We start from the raw sequence: 13604 nt of genomic DNA, 5'->3' as shown, positions 1-13604 counted from the left end.
GCACTTCCTTTTTTTTCCTTCCATTCTTTTAATAGTTATGCAGAACAATGTGACAGCTGTTGTAAAGTATCAGTAGCTACTCAAGAATTTTCCTATGCTTCTAAATTCTTGCATGTTTTAAGAACGATAAGGTATTTGATTTGAAGCACTGAAAGTATATGGAATACGTTTGCCATTGTATGCCTACCCCAGTTTTTACATGTTGTTTTTTTTTTCCTCTCTTTCCTCCCTGATTCATTATTACAGGCTTTCCACCCCCACCTGGCGGTCCTCCACCTTCCCTCATACCCACGATAGAAAGGTGATTATTTGTTTTGAAATCTTACAAAGCAATATATCAGTATTCTGTAACAGAAATAAAATAGGTATTAGTAAGCATTCTTACACTACCCAGTGTTTTATGGATTTTATTTGGAGCTGAGAGGATGGCTTCAGGTTTTTACAATCATTTTCCACAAGTGCTGCTAGTCTCAAATGTATTTTACACTTAATATTCTTTTGAGTAGGTTACTTTACCACTTACTGGTTTTGTTGAGTGATGACACTGTATCACTGCCAAGACTTAAGAACAAAGTTAAGATAAAAGATTGTTAAAATATTCCTTAGCTGTTTGAAGACTTATTTAAGTGAATCTTACAGTTGTCAACTAAAACATCCTTTTATACAAATGTAAATGAACACGTTGGCCACAGACTCAAGCCTTCATAGGCTATAAGAAATGCCAGAGTTCAGCAGAATCCAAATTTGTATTTCTTCTTTTTTCAATACCAAGTAGCCAGCAGCCCTTGAAAAGTATTTATATTTTGCGTTAGGCCAAAACTAGGGCAACTAGCTCACCTAAGGAGACGGAAGCCTCTTGCCAGTCCTTTTGACTTCACTGGAGGAAGGTGTACATATCTGTTCCTTTGCAATTGCAAATTCTATTAACATACGTGCTACAGGATGATGATGGTAAATCTCTGAGAAAATCCTTATCTGATTTAATTCAGAAAACAATGAGGTGGATGCATTTGATGTGGATGAAGGTCATTTTATTATTACATAATGGCAGTTGCTATGAGTGACCATTGCTTCTGACAGTTAAGCAGTAGTCACTTTATTTGCTTTTCCAAAATATGATGTGAAAAAATCTTTATCGTGTATTGTAGAACCTTGGAACTACATTTCTGGTGAATATTTTTAAATGCTGAGATATTGCATTGGCGTTTCATTAGCCTGTTTTTTCTTTTGTTTTTAAACTAAACTAATCCAAAACTTTTTTAATGTAATGTAACTTTTTTAATGTAATGCTGCCTTAAATATGGCAAAGATAATGCATTCAAGTTATGTAGGAAGTGATAAAACTCATCAAAGAATTATACATGTTTGAATTACGTCCTATGCTTATATCATCCATTTTAACCTTTCTGTTTTTTACCTACTTGAGTTGGCTGCCATTGAAAGAAGTCAGCCTAGAAAATGTGTAGTTAATTTAATAGTTTATTTATAGAACTACACATTTGAAGTCCACCTGTTCTTAGATATGCTCACATACCTACTTTTTAACAGAAAGAATGAGAATAGCTTCATTCACAAATATGTGCATTTCCAAGCAATTGGAGATTAAGTTCAGTATCAGTGCAGAAACTTCTTGTGATATAAGCAACATTTGAAATAGAAAGTCTGTGAAAAATACAATAGAATAGTCCAGAGCTAGTATTGGTTTCCAAGACATGGATGTTCTTTGTTCTAAACTTTAAGAAATGTTGACAGAATGTTATTTTCAACTTCTGTATTAAAGTATGAAGTCAACATATTCGTATTGAGAGACTGCTTTCTTAATTAGCGATGCTCAAAATGGAGCACTTAAATCTGCTTAGATACTTTCTTTTAGTCTATGTGATAAGAATTCTGAGGAATAAAATAAAAGGTATGTATCTGTTGATGGAAGTAGCCTTAATGGTAAAACTGAATTTTACCTGTATTTTCTTTTCAACAGTGGACATTCCTCTGGCTATGACAGTCGCTCTGTTCGTGCATTTTCATATGGCAGTGGTGAGTGAGTTTACTGGCTTTGAAAATTTTTATTAGTGTTTTTGATTGAAATACTTATAAGGATTTAGCTGAGAGTCTAAACAGGTCTTTCCAGCAATTTATTATGAAATTTCATTGCCTGTCACTGTGACCAGATACCTGCTGTTGCAGATTTAACAGCTGTTGGTAAATACTATTGTTTTGTTTATTTAGCCTGTTGCAAAAGCAAGTCTGTCTTTTCTGGTTAACATTATGGACAAAATCTGCAGCTGAAAAATGTCATCATCTAGTTTGATAGTAAAAGTGAACTGAAAAAGAAATTGCATTATGTGGAATCAAATGGACATCGACAGAACCTAGCAGCCGGTTATCTAGCATGCAGCTCTGCTACTTGAGCCAAAAGAGAGATGACAGTACTAAAATGTCAGGTGCTTTCTGACCTAGCCCAAAGGGGAACATGAAACACCCGTTTTGCCAGTCAGTAGCTCTGCTTAGGTCTCATGCAGCCCCATGCCCAGTGCCTTTTCTCCCAGCTGATTTTTCTGTCTCCCTCTTCTTTGTTCATTTGGACCCTGGCTGCTGGAAGGAGGCAAATGTAGAAGTTCTGTCCACTTCTGAGATGCATGATGTTCAGCACAGATCAGACGTTCGCATAATGTCTCTCTCAAATGTTCATAAGTCTCTAGAGAAGATATACAAAATAAGGTTTTTGAATAACTTATTTCTTGAATTTGGGGCAGTTTATGCAGTAACAAATGGTACTTCATTGACATCAGAATGATCTTCATCACTTAAGTGTTTGCTTTCATGCATGGAGTTGTCTTATGTATTTTAAAGAATTCTTAGTGGGGGCAAACAACTGCTTTACTCTACCTTTTCAGAAATAAATGAGCTGTGTTTGCTCAAGAATTTAGCAAAAAGTAAACCTGGGGCAGGCAACTAACATACCCAAGCAAATGCTTTGTTGAAGTTTTATCAGCTAAAATCATGCAGTGTCATGTGAGAAAGCAGTCTTATTTACGGGCAGTAGTATGTGCATTGCATCTAATATGTAGCCTCCAATTAAAGATGTTTTTCCTTTTTGGAATCTCTTTTATTAGAATTTGCTGCACTTTCAAGTTGTAGCAGGAACATAAGAATATTTCCAACTCTTTTGCTGACCTTCAGATGTGGTGGCGTGCTTATGTTGCTGTGATACCCATATACAAAATATGGTTGCTGATATGGCAACATGATTATGCCAACATTGGATTTGTACTTTCTTGGGCAAGGTTAAAAATGGATGTTTGCCTGTGTATGGTTATGGAGACCAAGCAGTACAAGAGAAAAAGGCTAATAAAAAATTGGAGGAACATCTGGTTCTGAGAGGGCAACCAGTTTTTTTTTATTTATTTTTTTTTTACTTTTAAGATAGCAGATAATAGATATTAGTCTGAAGTTTCATGAGAGAAGTCAGATGTGATTTTAGTCAGAATATTTGCATACAAACCTTAATTTCTTTTAAGTATTAAGGAATTTTCTGGATGTTTCCTCCTCTCCTTTCCTCTGAAGTATGCTGTATTGACAACTCTTCCAGTGAGGCAGGGTAGACATGTTCCCTGGTTGAGAGATGTGAGCAGTGGGTGTTAAGTCAGCTAGAAGAGATAATTGAAGAGTAGCATGTAATGCTCTTTCTTGTATAGGTTCTTTCTCAGGTTGTTGTGATTTACTTGGGTCTTTTTTTCCCTTAGAGATTGGAACTGTTAGTTTCTAAAAACTCTGAAGTCGGCTAAGGGATTTCCTTTTCTTCCCCTTTCCCCTGCCCCCCAGAAAGTTTGCTAGAGGAAAAGCAAGATTGTATTTGGGGAGTGGTGGTGGTGGTTTTCTTCACCCAATAAAAACGTTTGTCTTGCTGCTATATACATTTTCTTTCCTTTATAATGTTGGACAAAACTGAGAGCTGAGTTTGATTTCTATTTTTTTTTTGAAGACCCACAGATGTGATCTGTATCATTGTGCTGAGTGTTTTTTGTTTGGTTGGTTACAGAAGCATGGTTACAGAAGCATGCCATCCCCAATTTCTTACTGTTTGTATGTAGTGACCATTAAAGAAAGAGCTTTTGAGCTGATCTCAATTGTTGCAGAAAGATAGGTATAAAATAAATAGATGTAATGGGTTTTAACTCGTGCAGTCTAGCTTGCAGAGACTAGAGTGTTGGCATTACAAATTCTGGTGCTGTATCAGTCTACTTTAACCACCAGTTTCCCTTAGGTGTATTACACTAGTCTAGTCTGGGCTTTTTTTGTGTGTTTCCTGGTATTACTAGAGTCATTTTGTCTTAAAATCTACATGGCATTAATAGTGTTCTAAACCTTTGGACCCTGTCTGAGAGAACAGGGGACCTTGGTTTACTTGAATTAACAACTTCAAAATGTTGCCTAGGATTCTTTAGTCTTGCTAGAACATCTGGGTATTTCAATCATGAGCTTTTGCTTATATTGCTTAGGAGACGAGTGTTTCATTCCTTCTTGTGTCTCTCCTTCCTTCATATCTCTTCTTGTAAGGTCATACAAATTGACAGAAAAAACAGAATTTTTTAGAAGCAAAAAGTCATCAAATGTGTACAGTAACATCTTCAACTTGAAATGAGGACCCTTTAATTATGCTGAGATACTAGCCAACTCCTCACAGGTATATAGAGCATCATACTGTGTCTTGAGTTTAAAATACTATATAGTGAAATTCTTACTGCATTTTATGTGAGAGGTTAATCAAAGTGAAAAGTGGCTTGACTGTACCACTTGTTTTATTAGGTAGTTAGAGTTTTAGAATGCAAAACTCTGATTTTAAATGAGAAATATTCAATATTGCTGAGAAGAGTAGTACCTTAAATATGTTGTATCCCTTTAATGAGAAAGTCCTCATGAGAAACAGTATGTTCCTGATGAGTTTATGAGATTATGTAAAAAGATATTGCTACCATTATTAAGTGCCTTTGACAGGAGGTAGAAAAACAGCCCAACTAAAGTCAACAGTTAATTCTAACTGTCTTCTCTGTCACATCTTAATCTGTAATTCATCCTCCTAAAAATAATCTTCCGTTGTTTTGGGCCCCTTCCTCAACAAAGATTCTAATGGAAGTGAGGGGAAGTCTTGCTGCAGAATTGTGCAGCTGATATCACCAAATACCTGTAAGTGCATTGGAAAGTTGAGGGTTTTTACAGAAAACAGTGCCTTAGCTCTTAGGCTTGGATGCTTATTGAACTAGCAGTATTGAAATAATACGGGATTAAACTAATTGGAGGGGGAGGCACTTTTTCTGGATATAAGGTATACAAAAATATTGTAGTTATAATACTCTGGAATTACTATATTTTATTTTATAAAATACAGTGTTTAGACAAGCTTTAAATCTTTGGCCTTTTTTCTTCATTTCTGCTGCTGTTTTTGCCATCGTGAAGAGACATATACATCCTGTTATAGGCTTCTTAATCCTCCCCAGCCTGCTCCCATCTTTGCCATGTATCTGGCATCCCTACTGTGGCAAAAGCAGCTTTCATATTTGCTATACAAAGCAAATTATTCATTTCTAAACTGTGCCTGACGTACGTGTTTTTGGATCTGTAAGGTAGAGTGGTGGTTTATTGCTGTTGCAAGTATATGCTTAGTGCAGGACTTTTTCCTGGCCAGCAACTTCTACCCCACAGTCCTTATCTCACAATGTGATCCCTGGCCCATATGAATTCATTGTATTATACCAGTGCTCTCAGTGTGTCAAACAGGTAAATTGAGGGCTTGGTGGTGCAGTAGGATGCAGATGATAATTATAAATAAGAATTGCTAGGGTTGTCCACTACTTGCTTTAGATGATACAAATAAATTGCCAACCCTTTATCTTCTTTGCCAGTCAGCATGTTTGATGGCTTTGTCAAAATTGCAGAGGAAGATGAGCATATCAAACACATTGCAAAAATACCAGTCTTAATCAAGACTCAGCAACCTTTCTTCTGCCTCTTCAAATTGCCCATCTCATGCCTTGGTATCTTTGCTCTCTATCAGGCATATTTCCAATGGCAAGTCCATTGAGAATGTTGCATAGTAAAACAATATTCTTAGTTTGTAGCATCAGGAATATCGATTTTGTCTTTGTGTGCATTAAATGCAGTTTCTTGAACTTACTTTTAAGTCCACTTGCGATTCAACAATACCTTAGCTGTATGATCTTTTAGTTTTATTAAGCTGTCTATGGCACTGCTTTGTGTCTGCCAGTGAAATAACTTGTATTATATGCTTATTTGCTTTTCCGTGAAGCATTTCTTCATTCTGTGCTCTAAATGTTCTTTGTATCCTGAAAACATGCAACAAATTTAGCATTACAAAAACAATTTCAGAGAAAGTATTTTTTTGAGGCAAAAAGATGATTTATTAATACTTTGCCAATATACTGTGATACCATGCAGCTTCAAATTTTTAAACAATCTCCAAAACAGGGCTTACGTCTCCACCACTATTGACCGTTGAAAGTTTCCTCTTTTCCTATTTTAAAAATAAAATCAGCATTACATTATGTTGGAAATCACTTTCTTTGTGTGAAGATTATTAGAAGAATCCTAAAATCCATGAAGAGATACTGAAAAGTACTTCATTCCATATAGTAAACACAGTAAATACCAATTCGTATTAGAAAGTAAATTTTCCTAAACTACCTTGTGTGCTCAGAATAATTACAGGTGAAAATCTAGGTATAAAAATTGCTGTATTTTTCAGAGTAACAAATAAATGGTTTATTTCAGGCTATTGAGATGGAAATGACATACTTCTGTCTGATGAGAATTACTGCAGATGTGAGGGAGTGACCAAAATTCAGCTTAGGCATTTATGCTGCTATTAATAAAAATAATTTGTTTTGTAGTATGTGTTTAAAGTAAACTGAAGTTCACAATTTAAATGAGAATATTCCGCCAGCCAGTGTATTCAAGTCTTGTAGACCATACGTATGCTGTTGACATAATGGCAAGTCAAGGAAATTAGCAGTCTTTAAAGTCCAGCTGTTTTTTTGCTATTTCTGGCTGCTTTCCTTAGAAGAATTTCAGTTTTTGGCAGTATAATGAACAACATACTATTGTGTTAGGATATTTTTTCTGTTAACTCCTTATTTTCCCTGTAGCCCTGAAGTCAAACATTGTCAAGCATTTTGTTAGAAGGAAAACATTGTATAAATGCTTTTTTTAAGAATTATAATGCTTCTCAATGAAAATGTTTTTTTAACAATGAAGTACTCTTTCCTGCTCCACTGCCTGCTCAAAAAGTCTTTTGTATTCCTCTTTTAGACTCTTGGCAAACCACCATCTTAAGCTTCTGCCAAAGCTTTCTGGGGCCTGCATACCCCAGTCGTTGTAGGCAAGGCAGTCTGAACACAGCTGTCTTGAGAACCCATTGCCTTTATGGCTTGGCAATATTAAATACAGCAGCAGTGTTTTACGTTGTTCAGTGGGTGCTTATATTAATTATACTATTAATTTCTCTTTGCAACACCATGGAGTCAGGTGAATATCGTTCTGATTTTATAGATTATGAAGTAGAACTCCAGCAAGTTACTGACAGCTGTACGATTCTTTGTTAGCAAAGCGGGTAGGCGGAGATGGAAACTCCTGACCTCTGTGCTCAAGTCCGCTGGAGAGCGCTGTTTCCAGTTGAATGCTGCCGCCCGCATGTTCGCAGGATGCATCCAGGGGCTTCGGGAGGGGGCAGGGCAGGGCAGAACAATTGGACCATTAAGACTAGTAGTTATTTATTATATCCGAGCTGACCGAATGCAGTGGAGATGCACACCCCTTCTCTCCCACCGTTACCTAAAACAGTTGTGAGACAGTGTGGTGTTGTGACTTCTTTCCTATCCGTTTCTTCTGTAAGCATTTTGTCTTTTAGTTGAAGACAAAAAATATACTTCATTTACTGAAACTGTGTTATATTTTGGTGGTAATATTGATTGTGCTGAGCATTCATTAGAAATGCTGTCTTAGGAAGTGTAAGTGGAAATGGTATTTCTTCTCCCCAAAATGAATTTATAGAAGAGACTTCTAAAGTTACTATTACATTCTGTAATCAAAAATGTATGGCAAAGCACAGTGTACAATATGAACTAGTAAATAAGAACACTGGGAGTAGCTAACATGTTGTACTTTAAATACAACTATTTTAAGGGACAAAACATATACAAAAATACTAGCATCTAAATATAAAGTTGGAAGTATCCTTTTTCCTTGTTTTTCTGAATTGTACTTCCGGAACCACTGTGTTTCAAAGGCTGTTCTGTTTTTTGGTTGTTCTTGGGTTTTTGTTCCCCCAAAACAAAGTCATTTGACCACATAAAGTCAGATTCTTTCAGCAAAGCTTTGCACAATATTTATTCTTTTTCTAAAAATTTAGACATTCTTTGTAGTGTATATCCTGGATCTGTACATCTTCATAACAAATATTTAAATGAGTGGCAGAGGCCTTTATTAGCATCATGGAAAAATGCAGAGTTTGCTCATAATTAACTTTTATATGAAAGAGAAAGATTGGAAAATGTCACTGGAGGAGGCTAACATCTGTGCATTCAAGCATGAATAGTATTACAGTTTTCATATGGTGTCTGATTTTGTTCTTTCTAATACCAGCATCTCTTTCTTTAGTCACCTTTCCGCACCTTGCAGGTTCTGCTCCTTCATGGTCTAGCCTTATGGACACCAGCAAACAGTGGGACTATTATGCACGAAGAGAGAAGGATAGGGAGCGTGAGAGAGAGAGATCCCGAGATCGGGATCGGGACCGGGACCGAGACCGAGACAGAGATCGAGAACGTACCAGAGACAGGGAAAGGGACCGAGATCACAGTCCAACTCCAAGTGTGTTCAACAGGTTAGTGAAACGTCTTAACATGCTGTAATACTTTGTTCAGAACTGTGTCCACATTAAATCGGACACTTCATCATTAAAGTTTAGTGTACAGCGGTATATTCCAAAGAGACAGGAGGGTGTGGCTTTTTCCCCCTCCCCCTTTTCTGTTGGAAACTATAATTAAATTTGTAAATGTAAAACAGAAGTGTGAAAACGAAAGTATACGTCCAAACTGGTGCTTCACAAATTAAATGTGATTTAAGCCTTGTGTATAAGGAAGGTACCTGGCTCTCTTTGACCTCAGTAGTTTTAAAAAAATCTATAGAAATATTAAATGAATCTTAGTTCCCATTTCAGTGCCAAGAGCAACGTGGTGCAACATTTGACCTTAATTAATGTATTATTGGCTGCTAAAATTGTTAGCTTGGTTATTAGCACTGGCTAGATAATAATTTGTTCTGCCTCTTATAAATTATTATTTTAAGGTCAAGAACTTTTTTTAAGACAACTACCCTCTACTGGGTTTTCAGCACTCTAATTGCTTAAAAAAGAGAGAGAGGGAGAGAGAGATGCAACTATTCTTTGGTTCATGTGCACAAGTACAAAGCATTTAATGTTGAACTTGCTGTGACTCCATAGAGCAGAGGTCTATAGGCTTGCCAGATCTTTCTAAATTTACTTTGCTCAGTATTTGAGCAAAGTATTTTGGAGTAAGCCTTGACTGCTTTGCTTACTGTTTTCTGTTCAGTTTCAAGTTTGCAGAATATATGTGTTAGCTATTAAGCTGATTGTATTTTCCAATTGTTTTACGCTGTGGAGAATGAGAACACCCAGAGCCAGCGTTACTTAGCTGGAATTTTTTGTTTGATAATCATTAGCTAAAGACCTAAACTGGGTGCAAGAAAGCTGATTTTCCATTTATGCGGATGCTGAGGTTATTGTGGCGATGTCCTCTCCTGTATGCATGTTCTGTGTTACAGGGTCAGTTTCTAAGAACTCAAGACCAATCTAAACATCTGTTTCTCAGACAGCTTGATTGAAGGCCAGAAAGAAGCCTGGTCATTCAAGGGTGCTTGAAATGAATCTTAATAGCTTCCAGGCCTAGAGAAATCTCTGTGCTGCTGCCAGAGTTATCTGTAAAAGAGGGGGAAGAGCAGGCCTCAACTTTTTTATGTGACTAAATTATCCACCATCTGTAGCAAAGCTGTTGCCACATGGCTATGTAAGAAAATGGGAGGCCCTTAACTAGTATGAGTTGGTTTGGGAGTAACAGAGAAGATGGAAGAGGTTTAAGAAAGACAGAACGTGCAGACACAATAATGTCTTTTTTCTTCCATTTTTTTTAAGAAGGTTTATTTTCAATTTCATGCACTTAAAAAAAAAAAAAAAAAAAGCTATGAGGAATAGAATGTGAACTATTTTAAAGATTGCACAGATGCATTACTTCTACTTAAATCGCCTTTGTTTAAATTTAAGCAACACTGCAACACTGTTGTGACACATCACATCATTTTTAGCTTTTTACTGTGCAGAAATTATTGCTATATATGTTTTTAGCAATTCTTTTCCAAGTAAAGAGCCTATATTTGTACTATTACATTTCTTAAAATTGTAAGAAAATAGGAATTAATTTTACTCTATTAGTATAACTAAAATGTGGTTTAAAAAAGGAACCTTGAGCTTTCTTTGTATTCTAGTCTACCTTTACTCAACTATCCTCAGAAGAAATTGTGCATTTGCATTGTATTTCATTCTCTGCTCCCTTGGAAGGATGCCACTCTTTTTGGACTGTGATCCCTTCTGCAAGGACCATGTCCTCCTTTCTGTTTTTATAGTTTCAAGTCAATTAGTTATCAGCCAAATTCTGAATTTAAATATTTTTGGTGGTATTGTACCATATTGTGGCTCTTTCTCAGTAATTTTCCAAAAAACTTCTGAAGTCATGGAACACAGTTATCCATACAGCAGAACAGGCTAGGGTCTGTCTGGCTAGAAAGCAGCTTTGCAGGAAAGGACTTGGGGTTCAGATGGACAGCAAATTGAATAGGATTCAGCATTCTCTGTACGATGAAGGTCAAAACGTACTGGACTGCATTAGCATGTAGCCAGCAGGATGACATTATTCCCCTCGTATTCAGCCCTTGAGACCACATCCAAAGTGCTGTGCCCAGTTTTGGGATCCTCAGTATGAAAAAGACATTGAAAAACTGGAGAAAGTCCAGTGGAGGGCTGCCAAGGTGGTTAGCAGCGCTGAGGGAAGTGGATTTGTTTAGCCTGGAGAAGAGAAGGCTAATGAAGGATCTAACTGCTCTTCCTAACTACCTGATGGGTGGTTATAGAGAAGATAGAGCCAGGCTCTTTTGCAAGGCTCACAGAGAAAGGACAAGGTAACAATCCCAAATTGCAGCAAGGGGAATTCCAATTAAGACATTGGGTGGTCAGGTACTGAGACAGGTTGCTCAGAGAGGCTGTGGAATCTCCAGCCATGGAGATATTCAAAGCTTGCCTAGACAAGGCCCTGAGCAACCTGACCCGACACTTAGTTAGTTAGCTTTGTGTTGAATAGGGGTTATATTGTTGTTGGAAAACTGGGATTTTTCTGAGCTTTCTTTGGTGCTTCTCTATGCTGTCTTAAGCTGCTAATTTGTAATTCTTGAAACTTGCTTCGTAATATAATCAAAGTTTCATAGAAAGACTGGAGCTCTTGCTTCAGACATTCCCCCTCTGTGTTTTCATGCATAGCTGTAACAAGTTACTGATGTATTTGTTCTCATTTGGGAAATGGTCACTGGATCCAGGTTATGGCAAATAAAATTGTTTTGCTCTAAATTCTTGTTGCTCCAGGGTATGAGAAATCTCTTTAGGGTTGAGCTGTGCTCCTTGCACGATCTGTCTGATCTGTTCAGTGGAACCATATGGATTCTGCTACTATCAGGGACCTCAGGAAGAGACTTTTTTTTATGGTAAATGTTGGCAAAGATTGAAAGCACGAAGCACTTAGTTCTTGTACCAGCTTAATAGCATCTGAGTTCTTACACATTTTAGTTACTGTCTCAGAAAGCCTGGTCACATTGTGCATTTCTTTGGGACTTGGCTGGGAGCTTCTGAACTATGGTGACTGAGGCTTCATGTAATATATTAAAATAGCTGTAGTAAGTAAGTAAGTTCATTGTTATTGAGGTGTGGTTGGCAAAGGACATCTGGATACTATAGCTGGGTATGATTTTCTTTACTCAGTAAAGAAATGATATTATGCTATGCTAATACAGCATTTGGGTGCCATTGGCTAAATATAGATACTACTATCACTTTTTAAATTTCACAAAACTCTTACCACTGCCCTTCTCATCAAGACAAAACATGAAAATATAGTCTTAAGTAGGACTTCAAATTCTTGTACAGCCTGCAGTATTTAGTTTTCTTACCAGCTTTGTGGCAGGGAAGGGCTTGTGGTAATCCCAGAGAGGAGTGGAAGTAGGGACAGCATTGGCATTGTAGAGAAACTAATTTAAAAAGCAAACCAAACCACTGAGTATATTTTACTGTCAGTTTCTTTGTTCCTAGCTTTTCCTTTCTTGAAGCTGATGTAAGGAAATAAGTCAAGTGTACCAAAAGTTTAATTTAATTTACCCATATGCCTTGGAACATCTAAAAGATGTGCTGATAAGTGTGTGATATGCACACTGAACTGAAAACATTACTAAAGTTTATGTAGAATTGTACTTCATTCACAGCTAGATACAAATTTAAGCTCACTGCTTGATAACGCCTATATATATTTAATGCAACACTTGTGTTGTTTGTTATTTCTTTCTTCCATTTTTATAGAGCACTCCCCTTTCAAAATGGCACTAAATCCTAGTAGTCTAGTGTATAAGGTAAAGAGCCTTAATGTCTTTTTAGCATATGTTGTGGATCATGTTTATAAACCCAGAAAAAACATTAAGTTTCTTCTGATGTTTATCTTGGTGCGTGGAAGAATTGCTTTTTATATATTGCTTTAGTGTTACTGTCCTGAAAAGATCTTCTTTTTTTTTAATCAGTGATGAAGAACGATACAGATACAGAGACTATGCAGAAAGAGGCTATGACCGCCATAGAACAAGCAGAGAGAAAGAAGACCGACACAGAGAAAGGAGACACAGAGAGAAGGAAGACACTAGGCACAAGTCATCTCGAAGGTTTGATTTTTAATAGGATATGAAAGACTTGACCAGTTTAAAAAAATAAATTTTAAAACGAACCCCAAACTGGAGTCTTCTGGAAAGGCTGTAAACACTTAGATGTACTACTTGGAACAAGTCTGCCATATAAAATGTGGACAGACAAAATGAGATGTTGGCCCCAATAATTTCATGTTGAGTGATGTATAATACAGTCTTAGCTAGTGAACAGAAATTATGAATTTGGGGACAGAAGGGGAAAAGTGGTAGGTCAGAAAGAGGCAGAGTGAAGCTAGTATTCAGCAGCATTGCATAAAAACTTAGCAGTGATTCTTACAAAGTAAGTAAAAGAACTCTTGTGTTCACTTGATACAAATGTTCAACTAAATCCTTTTAAAGTTTGAAATAAAGGTTAAGTCAGGGGAAAGGGATCAGTAAGAATTTAAAACTCTTTAATGGATGCCAGTAGGGACATGATATTACTAAAAGTATTGCAATTTGAATATGGGTTACAAATGTGAAAAATCATTCAGATTTCCCAGTAAAAAGTACAGCATGAGAGGGTA

The 13604-nt window shown here is 36.7% G+C and overlaps 1 protein-coding gene across 5 annotated transcripts in view; it reads left to right on the top strand.

Annotated features, from left to right (window-relative positions):
* FIP1L1 (factor interacting with PAPOLA and CPSF1) overlaps positions 1–13604 on the top strand; it is a 44254-nt gene that overhangs the window by 30134 nt on the left and 516 nt on the right. For 4 of the 5 annotated variants that reach the window (XM_067298053.1, XM_067298055.1, XM_067298056.1 and 1 more), the window contains 4 exons: positions 247–301; positions 1979–2034; positions 8671–8896; positions 12919–13056. In XM_067298053.1, coding sequence (XP_067154154.1) covers positions 247–301; positions 1979–2034; positions 8671–8896; positions 12919–13056 — 475 coding nt within the window. The remainder of the gene's footprint in view (positions 1–246; positions 302–1978; positions 2035–8670; positions 8897–12918; positions 13057–13604) is intronic. The other variant, XM_067298054.1, reaches the window with a different exon arrangement.

The sequence above is a fragment of the Apteryx mantelli genome, chromosome 5 (assembly GCF_036417845.1).
Source record: "Apteryx mantelli isolate bAptMan1 chromosome 5, bAptMan1.hap1, whole genome shotgun sequence".
Taxonomy (NCBI): Eukaryota; Metazoa; Chordata; class Aves; order Apterygiformes; family Apterygidae; genus Apteryx; species Apteryx mantelli.
Note: the sequence above shows the minus strand (reverse complement) of the source record. Positions and strands in the feature narration are given on the sequence as shown.